The sequence below is a fragment of the Giraffa tippelskirchi genome, chromosome 2 (assembly GCF_054371585.1).
Source record: "Giraffa tippelskirchi isolate mGirTip1 chromosome 2, T2T-mGirTip1v1.2.pri, whole genome shotgun sequence".
NCBI classification, from domain to species: domain Eukaryota; kingdom Metazoa; phylum Chordata; class Mammalia; order Artiodactyla; family Giraffidae; genus Giraffa; species Giraffa tippelskirchi.
The window spans coordinates 83206450-83221529 of NC_137276.1; the positions used below are offsets into that span (position 1 = coordinate 83206450).

Consider the following 15080-nt stretch of genomic DNA (forward strand, 5'->3'; position numbering starts at 1 on the left):
TTGCATTTTATACATTATTCTAATATATTGTTATACACAGTTTAGGAGCTTGTGATGGATACTTTTCATTATAGCAACTAGGAAACTGATCCTTCATAGTCTAAAACATTTAAGTTTTGAGTAGTATTAAGTATCTGTAGTAAAATAGATATAGAATTTAACTAAAGATCTGGTATTAGACCCACAATCTTTTTCTCCATAGAGTATTCCAAAATGGTGGTAGGGGCATTTTGGCTGTCCACTGTTATTGAACGGGGGCCAGAGATTGTAAATGTTCTACAGTGCATGGGTAGTATCCAACCAGAATCACCCAGAGGACTTGCTAAAACATAAATTGCTTCAGTAGATCTGAAGTGTGGCCCAAGAATTTGCATTTTTAACAACTTCCGAGGTGATGCTGATGCTGCTGGTTGGGGACCACACACTAAGTATCTCTGCTTTAGGAAGACCAAGGAGCTCATACAACAGATGTTTGTTCAGATAATTTTAGCTCTCTAGTTTTTGGTTAATCCTTTTTTCACAAAAAAATACATATTCTTAATCCTTTTATTTTGTCTGAAAAGAATGGAGGTTATAATTCATAAAATTCAACAGAAATTATCGCAAATAAAAATTATACAGGTTTTATGTGAAAAATCTTTTTTGAAAGCATATTTTTTAAGCCTGACTTTTTTAGCCTGCTATTTTGGGGTTATGAGACATGAATAAGAGGTCAGATAGACATGGTGCCCTCCTAGCAAGGTGTTGGTATCAGATGGAAATTGTTTCAGATGATCAGGCATTTTATCAGATGTTTAATGAAAACTACTGTAGATTTATGATTTTGTTTTACCCAGCATAATCATATACAATAGACTGTGCATAAGTTTGGTTGGTATGCATATGTGCTAAATGATGTCTGATGAAACTATACTTGAATCACCGTGGGTTGAAAATGATTGAAGCCCAAAGCCCCCAACTGCTACACAATTTTTCATAAGCATGATCTTCTGCAGCAGCCTTCATTGAGAGCACCTCAGAGTACATTTTGTTTTTAAAGTTTACCATAATTTTTAAAGTAATTGATAGAATATTTGACAGAGAGCTAGAACCTAATCAAAACTACCCTTTGCTGGGGAGAAATATTCAGTTTGGTAGGTATGCTAATAGTTTGGGGTTTTATTCTAGTGGAAAGAATGCTCTAGTTTATACAGTTGTGTTTAAATGAGTAGGCAGCCCATGAGCAAATTCAATACCAAAATACATTTGAATACATTGACCCAGAGTTCACATCTCATAGGGTTGTAAGAATTGGTTACTATTTATAAATGCATAGAACAGTTCATAGAATATGAGTGTGGTAGGGATTTGTTATTGATGATAGGTGTAATTTCATGTTTATTCTCAAAAGATCAAAGCTGGAATTTTTCTCAGCCTTCATATGGTTTACATGTATTGACCACTCCTAAATGAAATGGATCTTTTTCGTTGTGGAGAGCTGTCTTGCTTCTCATGTCCGTCTTTGTTTTGTGCAGTGACTGTCTTTTTTAAAACAAAGAAAAAGATTTTTTGCTTGTCTTTTCACTTTGAAATAATCCATTTGCTAGTTGATAATGTACTTTTTAAACTGTTTAGTTATTGAAGGAAAATATTTGTGTTTCAGGAAAGTCTTTCAGTTGTATATACAACTTACTATCCTGCTCAGTACACCATCTATGAGCCAGTTATTAGACTTAAAGGTCAAATGAAAACCCAACTCTCTCAAAGACCCTTCAGCTCAAAAGAAGTTCACAATATCTTATTAGAACCTCATCATCTAAAGAATCTCCAGCCCACTGAATGTAAAACCCTTCAAGGCATTCTGCATGAGATTGGTGGAACTGGTATATTTGTCTTTCTCTTTGCTAGGGTAAGAATCACTGATTGTAATTTTATTTAAAGAGAAACTACTTCTTTATTACTGATAACTTTTAGGATTCCTTTTTAATTAACAGTAAAGCTATGTATCAACTATATTAAACTTTCAAGATTAAAAAAGCACAGATTGTTTAGAATGTCATCAAAGTTTCTGCCACAATAATTTTTTTGTTAAAATTTCTTTTTAATTTATGAAGATTTGGGACTTCCTTGGTGTTCTTGTGGTTGAGACTCTACTCCCAATCCCAAGGGCATGGGTTCGATCCCTGGTCAGGGAACTAAGAATCCTGCATGCCACGTGGTGCAGCCAAATAAATTAATTAATTAAATAATTTATGAAGATGTCAGAGTTTTCTGTTATCCAGAAATGTAATTAGAACCATTAAGTATTAAGTGTATAAGATTTAATATTGCCAATGAGGAAAAAAAATACTATAATAAAAGTATAGAAGAAATGTATTTCTTAAAATAAGATTTGTGAAACTTGTTTTTCCCTTGAAACTTCCAGATACATGGGGAAAAATAAAGGTCAACAGATAAGTACAAAAATAACTTATTTGAGATTGAAGTTTTTTTAAAGAGAAGGAGAAAGTCAAAAAGTTTGACTCACGCCATGGATACTGTTTTAGAGAATTATATTTATTTATGTGTTGTGTTTAGTCATCTGTGGGCTGAAACAATCTCTTTCCTGAGGTGGAGTAGACAGTGGTGTACATGACTGTTTCAAGGACTGCTGAAATCCAAATAGAGGGTACAAATGGTCTCGCTTCAGTACGAATCATTTCTACTTCCTTGTGGTCCAAATCCTTGTTTAATTAAAGCAACCCTGATCTTTTTTCACTTTCAAATTTTGTGCTTAAGTGTAACTTCTGCAGCATTGTCCTATGTCTCCCTTTTTTTTTCTTTAGTGGGGGCACCTCTGATTACTTTTGTGATAAGAGACATATCAATATTAGTTGTTATTGTTACTATGCTTATAAATACTGGATTAGCATTTGACCTGCCATACTCTAAGCTTTCTTTCTTTTTCTTTTTCCATTTTTAATACCTTTTTTTGCATCTAGTGTCTAGTTGAATAGATATCACACTACTGTTTTAAAATAAAAACGTTTCATTTAACATCTCATCAACATTTTGTGATCTACTTTTATAGCTTTGTATAATTTCAAAATGTGTATACTTGGTTTTTCCTTTTTCATCAAGTTTAGTCAGTTCGGTTCAGTTGCTCAGTTGTGTCCGACTATTTGCAACCTCATGGACCGCAGCACACCAAACTTCCTTGTCCATCACCAACTCCCAGAGCTTGCTCAAATTCATGTCCATCAAGTCAGTGATGCCATCCAACCACCGCATGCTCTGTCGTCCCTTTCTCCTCCTGCCCTCAATCTTTCCCAGCATCAGGGTCTTTTCCAATGAGTCAGTTCTTCGCCTCAGGTGGCCGAAGTATTGGAGCTTCAGCATCAGTCCTTCCAATGAATATTCATGACTGATTTCCTTTAGGATTGACTGGTTGGATCTCCTTGCAGTCCAAGGGACTCTCAAGAGTCTTCTCCAGTACCACAGTACAAAAGCATCAATTCTTCGGTGCTCAGCTTTCCTTATGGTCGAACTCTCACATCCATACATGACAACTGGAAAAACCATAGATTTGACTAGATGAACCTTTGTTGGCAAAGTCATGTCTGCTTTTTAATATGCTGTCTAGGTTAATTGTAGCTTTTCTTCCAAGGAGCAAGCATCTTAATTTCATGGCTGCAGTCACCATCTGCAGTGATTTTGGAGCCCAAGAAAATTAAGTCTCTCACTGTTTCCATTGTTTCCCCATCTATTTGCCATGAAGTGATGGAACCAGATACCATGATCTTTGTTTTTCAAATGTTGAGTTTTAAGCCAGCTTTTTCTTTCTTTTTTTTTTTTTCACGTATATAGTCTTTAATGGGTACGTCCACATACTGTTATGATTGAGCTCTTAAAGCTTAAGCCAGCTTTTTCATTCACCTCTTTCACTTTCATCAAGAGGCTCTTTAGTTCCTCTTTGCTTTCTGCCATAAGGGTGGTGTGATCTGCATATCTGAGGTTATTGCTATTTCTCCTGGCAATCTTGATTCCAGCATGTGCTTCATCCAGGCTGGCATTTCACATGGTGTACTCTGCATATAAAATAAATATTAAAGTTAAATAAGCAGAGTGACATTTACAGCCTTGATGTACGCCTTTCCTAATTTTGAACCAGTCCATTGTTCCATGTCAGTTTCTAACTGTTGCTTCTTGACCTGCACACAGATTTCTCAGGAAGCAGGTAAAGTGGTTATCTCTTGAAGAATTTTTCAGTTTTTTGAGATCCACACAAAGGCTTTAGCATAGTCAATAAAACAGATGTTTTCCTGGAATTTTCTTACTTTTTCTATGATCCAGCGGATGTTGGCAATTTGATTTCAGGTTTCTCTACCTTTTCTAAATCCATCTTAAACATCTGGAAATTTTTGGTTTGTGTACTGTTGGAGCTTAGCTTGGAGAATTTTGAACATTACTTTGGTAGCATGTGAGATGAATGCAATTGTGTGGTAGTTTGAACGTTCTTTGGCATTACCTTTCTTTGGGATTGGAATGAAAACTGACTTTTTCCAGTCCTGTGGCCACTGCTAAGTTTTCCAAATTTGCTGGCATATTGAGTGCAGCACTTTCACAGCATCGTCTTTTAGGATTTGAAATAGCACAGCTGAATTCCATCACCTCCACTAGCTTTGTTCATTGTGATGCTTCCTAAGGCCCACTTGACTTCACATTCCAGGATGTCTGGCTCTAGATGAGTGATCACACCATCGTGGTTATCTGGGTCATTAAGATCTTTTTTGTATATAGTTCTTCTGTGTATTCTTGCCACCTTTTCTTAATATCTTTTGCTTCTGTTAGGTCCATACCATTTCTGTCCTTTATTGAGCCCATCTTTGCATGAAATGTTCCCTTGGTATCTCTAATTTTCTCGAAGAGATCTCTAGTCTTTCCCATTCTATTGTTTTCCTCTTTTTATTTGCATTGATCACTTAGGAAGGCTTCCTTATCTCTCCTTACTATTCTTTGGAACGCTGCATTCAGATGGATATATCTTTCTTTTTCTCTTTTGCCTTTCACTTCTCTTCTTTTCTCAGCTATTTGTAAGGCCTCCTCAGACAATCATTTTGCCTTTTTGCATTTCTTTTTCTTGGGGATGGTTTTGTTCACCACCCCCTGTACAAAGTTACGAACCTCCAGCCATAGTTCTCAGGCACTCTGTCTATCAGATCTAGTCCCTTAAATCTATTTGGCACTTCCACTGTATAATCAAAAGGGATTTGATTTAGGTCATATCTGAATAGTCTAGTGGTTTTCCTTACTTTTTTCAGTTTAAGTCTGAATTTTGCATTAGGGAGTTCATGGTGTGAACCACAGTCAGCTCCTGGTCTTGTTTTTGCTGACTGTATAGAGCTTCTCTATCTTTGACTGCAAAGAATATAATCAATCCGATTTCGGTATTGACCATGTGGTGATGTTCATGTGTAGAGTCGTCTCTTGTGTTGTTTGAAGAGGGTGTTTGCTAAGACTGGTGCGTTCTCTTGGTGAAACTCTGTTAGCCTTTGCACTGCTTCATTTTGTACTCCAAGACCAAACTTGCCCATTACTCTAGGTATCTCTTGACTTCCTGCTTTTGCATTCCAGTCTCCTATGATGAAAGTGACATCTTGTTTCAGTGTTAGTTGTAGAAGGTCTTGTAGGTCTTCATAGAGCCTTTGAACTTCAGCTTTTTCGGCATTAGTGGTTGGGGCATAATTTTATTTTCATTACTGTTACACAGTGATGATCCCAAGGAAAATGGTTAATTTTTTATCTCACATACATATAGGATCTTGCCAAAAAGAATTTTAAACTATGTTTTTACATACACAAGCTGTTCAGTATCCTTCCTCCCCTACAAAAGTATAATTCAGTTTCCTTAAAATCCTTTCAGGTATAGCCTTCCTTTTGAGCTTAATCTCCTCCATCTAGCCAGATAGACAACCTGCAGCCTCCTAGATGTACTGTGAATCCAATCTTCATCTCTCTCCTGACTGTGTCCCACCCTTGGACACTTGTTTATCCCTGCTTCCTGTGGTTTTGCTCTCTCTCCAAGTGATTTTCTTCACATAGGCTTCCCATCCTGAGCGGGGTGGAGTCAGAAGTAGTTTTTATGCTCTCATGCATTCATATCGTCTCCCTCTTCTTTGCCTTTTCATATCATAATAGGATGTTTGTTTCTTACATATAGTAGTTGCCAGAAAGCATTGGGGGAATTGAAGTACAAGTCACAATCCTTAGTTTTTATTCTTACGTCTTATGTTTTGACCTATCAGCAGGCCCCACTGAAGGTAGGTAGTCTGCCTCTTTACAGTGTGAGCAGTCTGTCTATTACTTCATCTTCCATAGCACAGAACATAGAGCCTGTTTGTTGACTAAGTATCAAAAATATGAGGCATTTTGCTGACACTTCAGATCACCAATAAAATGCTACTGACTTCTAATGTTATCAATGTTATTTTCGTTAATTTATAGAATATTTGAGACATAAGAGCATGGAACTTCTTGGTTTTATTTGTTTACAATTCTTAAGTAATTACAAACAGTGTCAGCAATAAAAAATAAACTTTCAAATGAAACTGATAGGTTGGTATTACATAATGGAAGATAACCCCACATGTTAAATTTTTAATCTCAACAAATTAGAAAAAATGTATCTACTTTTTTTTTTAGGTTGTGGAACTCAGTAGCTGTGAAGAAACTCAAGTGTTAGCATTGAGAGTTATACTCTCATTAATTAAATACAACCAACAGAGAATACATGAGTTAGAAAACTGTAATGGACTTTCCATGATTCATCAGGTGTTGATCAAACAAAAATGCATTGTTGGCTTTCACATTTTGAAGGTACGTTCTCATAAAACTTATTCTCAAGGTTTCATATGCAGTGATACTTACCTCTTCATTAAGTCTTCCAGTAATAGAGTTTCGTGTTTCAGTTATTCCTGAAGAAAATTAAGGAAACTCGATAGTATTTATTTAATCAAACAAAGGCTCTTCTGGGTTTTTTGTCATATAAATACTTACATTTTCATTTCCTTTAAAACATTTTAGAAGAGTAAAAGAAAAAATTAAGATTTTTAGATCTTGATAAGCCAGTGATACCTCCTGGGCTGGCCCCTCATTCTGTAGACTGGTGATAGTGACTCACAGGTAGACTGCTGCTTGCTTCAGCACCCACAGTTATGGCGGCGAACCCAGTTCTCCAGACACCTAGTGCTGTGCAGTTCTCGTGAGGCAATGCTGCTATAGAGTTAGTATCTTAAAGCCGTATTAGCTTTTTATTGTGATCCAGCTGTAATCACATGTTTAAATACCTTTCTAACTAAAAGCACTTGGTAACATTGTGATAGTATTTCTTTCTGAGGGTTCTAGTATTAAGGCAAAAGACCAATGCCTGTTCCCATGCCCCCGGACTCCAACTCTTAAAATGAGCAAGATCCATACCCTTGTGGCATGAATACTTCTTAGAAAAAGTTTAAAACTCAACAGATTCATTGAATTTTAAAAATAGGATGTAGTTTATTTTACTCCGTATTTGAAACTAAATAGTCATTTATAAATATTTGAAATTTGAGGGTTTTCTTATTACTTGAATTGTTTTACAAAACAAGGTAAAGATACCTTGTGAAATGCCAAGTTATTCAGTAGTTTTCTTTTGAATTTAATGTTATGACTGCTAAGATTGAAAGCTTAGTATCGCTGTTGAATTTTTGGATTGATTATTGATGCATCTTGTATTAATGCTGTTTTTCCGTAGACCCTTCTTGAAGGTTGCTGTGGTGAAGATATTATTCATATCAATGAGAATGGAGAATTTAAGTTGGATGTAGAGTCTAATGCTATAATCCAGGATGTTAAACTGCTAGAGGAACTATTGCTAGACTGGAAGATATGGAATAAAGCAGAGGCATGTACTTTATGTGGTTAAAAAGCATTTTTATGAATGCATTTTTATGCATTTACCCTCTCAGCAATTTTTACATGTACAGTACAGTACTAACCATATACACTTTGTCATATGGCAGATCTCTAGAACTTTTTCATTTGGTTTGACTACTCTACCCAATGGACAACAGCCCCCCATTTCCCTTCCCCTGAGTCCCTGGCAGCCACCATTCTACATTCTGTTTCTTTGGTTTGATTGTATTAGATATTTAATACAAGTGGAATCATTCAGTGTTTGTCTTTTTGTGATTGGCTTATTTGACTTAGCATTATGTCCTCAAGGATCATCTGTGTTCTAGCATATGACAAGACTGTTTTCTTTCTTACACTATTCCATTGTATGTGTTTTCCACATTTTCTTTATATGTTCATCCGTCATGGACACTTAGGTTGCTTCCACATTTTGGCTATTGTGAATTATGCTGCCGTGAACGTGAATGTGCAGAGATCTCTCTGAGATCCTGTTTTCAGTTATTTTAGATACATTGGCAGAAGTAGAATTGCTGAGTCATATAGTAATTCTAATTTTTTAAAAATAGAATTACTATACCATACTATTTTCCATAAGAGAGGCACCATTTTACAGTCCTACCAGCAATGTCCAAAGGATCCAATTTCTTTACCTGCTTACCAACAATTGTTATTTTTTGATAGTGTCTCTTCTGTAGGGTATGAGGTAATAATAATAACTTGTAGTTTTGATTTGCATTTCCCTGATGATTGGTTGATGAAAAGCATCTTTTCATGTACTTACTGGCCCTTTGTATATGTTCTTTGGAGAGATGTCCATTCAGGTCATTTGACTATTTTTTAATTGAGTTATTTGATTTTCTGTTAATGAGTTGTAGGAGTCATTTATATATTCTACATACTAATCCCTTATCTCATATACGATTTGCAAGTGTTTTCTCCCATTCTGTATATTGTCTTTTCACTCTGTTGGCTGTTTTCTTTGCTGCACAGAGAAACATGTACTTTTAAATATTCATCTAATCAGTCCTCTCAAAAACAAAACAAATTTACTGCTTCAGTGTAACATTAATTGTAAATGGAAATCTAGAGATTAATTTCTGTGCAAGGTCTTAGACAGCCATAGATAATGTTGATCTGGAGAGTCAGGATCAGAACTTTGGCTGCAGTAGTAGTTAGAGGAGTACTCAGGCTGGAAAACACTTGAATCAGTTGGAGACTTGCATTTACCATAAACTCTGAAAGGGAATCCTACTAAGAGTGTGTGGAGTTGAGTCAAGAGGAGGGAAACGGACACACTTCTGAGTAGGGGAGCCATGTTGTCCGGAAGTCAGAGCTGTATCCGTTTGCAGAGCAAGGCTATGAAGTCATGGTTTCATGGTAGGCACAAGCTAAGGAGCATGCTTTGATCTTAGATCTAGGCAAAGCTTCCCAACTGGATGATGGATTGTGTGGTCTTCACAAGGACCCAGCAAGGAAAGTGAATATGGGGCTTTTTCCTTCTGCCCTAGCTAAAGTATAGTCTTTTTGGTTTGGTTTGGAGAGCCTCCTCAGTTCTAGTGTGGACTGTAGATTGTCTAGAGTTATTTAGAGTGTAACATCATTATCATCAAATGTAACTGAAGACCAATTCAAAGTGTATTCCTTAACAATTTTAAAATATTTGGTTACTTCCAAATTTGGCAACAGTCACCCCAGACTTAATATCAATAACGAGTTATTAAGCTAAAGAAAACTTTTCTAATCTATCATTAACAAAAATAAATTTTGACCAAACATGCTAGAGGAGAGACAGATTGTTTTTCTGTTCTCCCTGTATAAAATTATATTACCAAATTATTGTTATATGAAGAAGCAGTTCAAGAATATGCTCCTACAAAACACAGGGGAAAAGTATTATGGAGCTGTGTCAAGCAGCTAGCTTTTTCTAGATGTTATGGTATTTGTCAGTTTTTAAAACTTTCTATTTCATTGTGACTTCTCATTCTGAATAAATTCTCTTCCAGAATTTTAAAAACTCCATGTGCATTCATACATAGTATATATGCATTTGTGAGCTTCTCTGTTGGCTCAGCAGTAAAAAATCTGCCTGCCAATGCAGGAGACACAGGTCCAACCCCTACATCAGGAAGGTCCACTGGAGAAGGAAATGACAACCCACTCCAGTATTCTTGCCTGTGAAATCCTCTGGACAGAGGACCCTGGTGGGCTACAGTCCACAAGGTCACAAAGAGTTGGACAACACTTAACAGCTAAACAGTAACAACAAATATATGCATGTATAAAAATACACATGATGTTGCAAGGAGAGAAAGCTTATGAACATAGTGATAGTAAATGCAAACAAATTGAATCAAAGACAGTATGAATATAAACATGTAATAAAGAAATAGCTCAATTGTAGATTATAAGATTGAATCTTCACTAAAAATTGGACAGCTATTTTAGTATTTCAAAAAAGGATGCTAATTTGATCATTAAAAAAGTTTGGCTAATAAGCAAAGCATTTTTTGGTCGAATTCAAAACTGAGATGCATGGATACTTCTATGGATTTGAAATAAAATTTTCTTTCTTTTTTTTTTTTTTAATTTTCTTTTCTAATTGCTTTTTTAGCTGAGTTCTGGTTTTTGTCTGTTGGTTGTCTGGTTGTTGGTTTGCTTTGGCACTATTCTATTTTAGTATTATTTTTCAAGCCTGAATCAGGTTTTCATATTTGAGCTGCTTTGTCTTCAAATTTTCATATGCCTTTTTCTTTCAGGGCATCTTGATCCTGTCCTATTAAGAGAGAGGCCTTGGTTAGAACAGTATGATTAAGTCTATCAATTCCTTGGCCTTTTCATTATTCATTTCCATCATATAATGGCAGGCAAAACAGCAAACCTACAACCCAAACTAGTTAATTTTGCTTTTTGTTGATAGCTTTGCTGAAAGATTATTTGAGGTGATAAAATGAGGTGAAGATTATCTTTCAGTAGTGGTTATCTATGTAAGATTCCTTTTTCACTATTACTGTGAATTATATGGAAGAAGCATTTTAAAGTATGTTAAGAGGATGCTAATTATTGTTTTAAACTGCATGTTTAGTAATTGTGTGGAGGATTCTATAATTTGGACTTAAAAGTAAATTAATGCAAAAATTCAGAATTTCTACACTGTCACCAAATATTTTCAATTTAGTACATTTTTTTCTAAAAGTATTTAATTAAATGCTACATACACAAATTAACATTGAAGTCTATATGCTTTTAATAATGCTCTTTGAAAATAAATTATTTGCAAACAATTTATATTGATAATGTGTTTCTCTGTAGTAAATAGTTCCCCAAGATAATTCATCTTTTGAAAATACTGTACATCATTAATGTCCCAAAGCCCCTAATGCAGCATTGCATTGAACATAAATATTTAGAAATGACCTATTGTCAAAAAAAATAATAGCCTGGGAATAAATTTTTAGATTTGCTTTTTCAGACAGATTTAATCTTTGACAAATTGTGATTGTTTACACAATGTTAAACTGTTGTATTGCATGTCTTCTAAAAAGGACGAGCCATGTTTTTCAATAACCCTGTGCTAATTGGTATATGTTTGTTTTCTCAGCACGGTGTTTGGGAAACTCTGCTGGCAGCCCTAGAAGTTCTCATCAGAGCAGACCACCAGCAGCAGATGTTTAATATTAAGCAGTTATTGAAAGCTCGAGTGGTTCATCACTTTCTACTGACTTGCCAGGTTTTGCAGGTACTCCTTATGTAACTTTACTTATGGAGACATTTTCTGCAGTGATTTTTGTTTAATAACTCAATATCATGGACTGAAATTCTGTGGGACTTTCAATGAGATTTTTTCTGTGAAAAAGGTAACGAAAATGGGCAGAGAGAGGAGAACCTGCCCAGACAGGGGTGGTCTCTAGAGCCAAATAAGGTAGAAAGTTCCCAGAAAATGTAGACAGAGAGAATGCTATCAACTTGGAAATTCTTAATAGCTTATAAGATTTCATCAGAGTGAAGAAGGCAAGACCCAGATTTCTTGGAACTTTAAGCATGTGTGGTGGATCATTGGAGGTAGTGAGAATACATGATTATTAAGAAGTCCAACAGCAAAAGAAAAGAGAAATAGACTGTTAACAAAAGCTTCACAATAAGTCAATTTAAGGGATTTTTTTTTTTTTTTTTAATGAAGTAGGATACCAGTGACTATGTGTAAGGAGTCAGTGGAGAGGGCAAAGTTGAAGAAGCTTAGACTGGGCTGAACTCAGGAATTAGTAATTGAAGTGGTGACCAGGAGCATTGGGAAGTCACTGGGGTATGATTTAGGGAAAAAAAAAAAAAAAGATGGTTGTGGCAGAAATAACACTGAATTGCAAGTTTGGAGATCTGTGTTCTTGTCTTGACTTGGCCATTGTGAGATCTTGAATTACTTTTTTTTTTTTTTATAAATTTATTTATTTTAGTTGGGGGCTAATTACTTTACAATATTGTAATAGTTTTTGCCATACATTGACATGAATCAGCCATGGGTTTACATGTGTTCCCCTTCCCGGACCCCCCACCCACCTCCCTCCCCATCCCATCCTTCTGGATCATCCCATTGCCCCGGCCTTGAGCCCTTGTCACATGCATCGAACATGGAATGGTGCTCTGTTTCACATATGACAATACACATGTCTCAATGCCATTCTCCCAGAACGTCCTACCCTCACCTTCTCCCTCAGAGTCCATAAAATTGTTCCATGCGTCTGTGTCTCTTATTCTGTCTCGCATATAGGGTTATCGTTACCATCTTTCAAATTCCATATATATGCATTAGTATACTGTATTGTTGTTTTTCTTTCTGGCTTACTTCACTCTGTATAATGGGCTCCAGTTTCATCCATCTCAGTAGAACCGATTCAAATGTATTTTTTTTAATGGCTGAGTAATATTCCATTGTGTATATGTACCACAGCTTCCTTATCCATTCGTCTGCTGATGGACATCTAGGTTGCTTCCATGTCCTGGCTATTGTAAACAGTGCTGCGATGAACATTGGGGTACACGCGTCTCTTTCAATTCTGGTTTCCTCGGTGTATATGCCCAGCAGTGGGATTGCTGGGTCATATGGCAGTTCTATTCCCAGTTTTTTAAGGAATCTCCACACTGTTCTCCATAGTGGCTGTACTAGTTTGCATTCCCACCAACAGTGTAAGAGGGTTCCCTTTTCTCCACACCCTCTCCAGCATTTATTGCTTGTAGACTTTTGGATAGCAGCCATTCTGACTGGTGTGAAATGATACCTCATTGAGGTTTTGATTTGCATTTCTCTAATAATGAGTGATGTTGAGCATCTTTTCATGTGTTTGTTAGCCATCTGTATGTCTTCTTTGGAGAAATGTCTGTTTAGTTCTTTGGCCCATTTTTTGATTGGGTCGTTTATTTTTCTGGAATTCAGCTGCAGAAGTTGCTTGTATATTTTTGAGATTAATTGTTTGTCTGTTGCTTCATTTGCTATTATTTTCTCCCATTCTGAAGGCTGTCTTTTCACCTTGTTTATAGTTTCCTTTGTTGTGCAAAAGCTTTTAATTTTAATTAGGTCCCATTTGTTTATTTTTGCTTTTATTTCCAATATTCTGGGAGGTGGGTCATGGAGGATCCTGCTGTGATTTATGTCGGAGAGTGTTTTGCCTATGTTTTCCTCTAGGAGTTTTATTGTTTCTGGTCTTACGTTTAGATCTTTAATCCATTTTGAGTTTATTTTTGTGTACGGTGTTAGGAAGTGTTCTAGTTTCATTCTTTTACAAGTGGTTGACCAGTTTTCCCAGCACCACTTGTTAAAGAGATTGTCTTTTCTCCATTGTATATTCTTGCCTCCTTTGTCGAAGATAAGGTGTCCATATGTGCGTGGGTTTATCTCTGGGCTTTCTATTTTGTTCCATTGATCTATATTTCTATCTTTGTGCCAATACCATACTGTCTTGATGACTGTGGCTTTGTAGTAGAGCCTGAAGTCAGGCAGGTTGATTCCTCCAGTTCCATTCTTCTTCCTCAAGATTGCTTTGGCTATTCGAGGTTTCTTATATTTCCATACAAATTGTGAGATGATTTGTTCTAGTTCTGTGAAAAATACCATTGGTAGCTTGATAGGGATTGCATTGAATCTGTAGATTGCTTTGGGTAGAATACTCATTTTCACTATATTAATTCTTCCAATCCATGAACACGGTATATTTCTCCATCTGCTTGTGTCCTCTTTGATTTCTTTCATCACTGTTTTATAGTTTTCTATATATAAGTCTTTTGTTTCTTTTGGTAGATATATTCCTAAGTATTTTATTCTTTTTGATGCAATGGTGAATGGTATTGTTTCCTTAATTTCTCTTTCTGTTTTCTCATTATTGGAGTATAGGAATGCAAGGGATTTCTGTGTGTTAATTTTATATCCTGCAACTTTACTATATTCATTGATCAACTCTAGTAATTTTCTAGTAGAGTCTTTAGGGTTTTCTATGTAGAGGATCATGTCATCTGCAAACAGTGAGAGTTTTACTTCTTCTTTTCCTATCAGTATTCCTTTTATTTCTTTTTCAGCTCTGATTGCTGTGGCCAAAACTTCCAAAACTATGTTGAATAGTTTGAATTACTTTTGTAGACTCCTGTTCTCTTCGTATATCTGAGGTAGTCAAACTGACCTGTGTTAAAGTTAATATCTACATTTTAAGTTTTCTGATTCAGCAATACAAAAGAATATATGAAGAAGAGTGGATTTAGAGATATATTGTCTATTTGGACAGAGAGGAAAGATCTACCCTTGATCTAGAAGCCAGCTGCTACGCACTCGGGAGGTGGGGTTGGAATATATAAGTAATTTGTTTATATCTGTCTTTATTTCTGGTAATTACGTAGCATTCTGCCAGGTCTGATTATTCCAGGCAGTAGATGGTGCAGTAGAAGGAGATCAAAGGTCTAAGTTTGAGTTATGCTGCACTACTGACATGTTTTCTATGTGGTTTAAGTTAGTCATACAATCACTTCAGGCCTTCATATTATAGAAATGGAGGATAAAACCTCTCCGAGCTGTTGCGAGTGATAACTTTGTAGACTGGAACATCCTCTATTCATGTAACCAGTTTTGTCTATCGGAAATTTTCTCTTCTGAACCCAAACTAGTAGTAGCAGAAGCAGTAGTGACAATAGTACTA

At 35.9% G+C, this 15080-nt stretch overlaps 1 protein-coding gene across 1 annotated transcript in view; it reads left to right on the forward strand.

The window, feature by feature from the left end:
* Positions 1 to 15080, forward strand: part of LYST (lysosomal trafficking regulator) — a 167462-nt gene that overhangs the window by 69145 nt on the left and 83237 nt on the right. Inside the window, exons 17-20 of the mRNA XM_081569436.1 lie at positions 1643 to 1888; positions 6661 to 6834; positions 7748 to 7897; positions 11507 to 11644. Coding sequence (XP_081425562.1) covers positions 1643 to 1888; positions 6661 to 6834; positions 7748 to 7897; positions 11507 to 11644 — 708 coding nt within the window. The remainder of the gene's footprint in view (positions 1 to 1642; positions 1889 to 6660; positions 6835 to 7747; positions 7898 to 11506; positions 11645 to 15080) is intronic.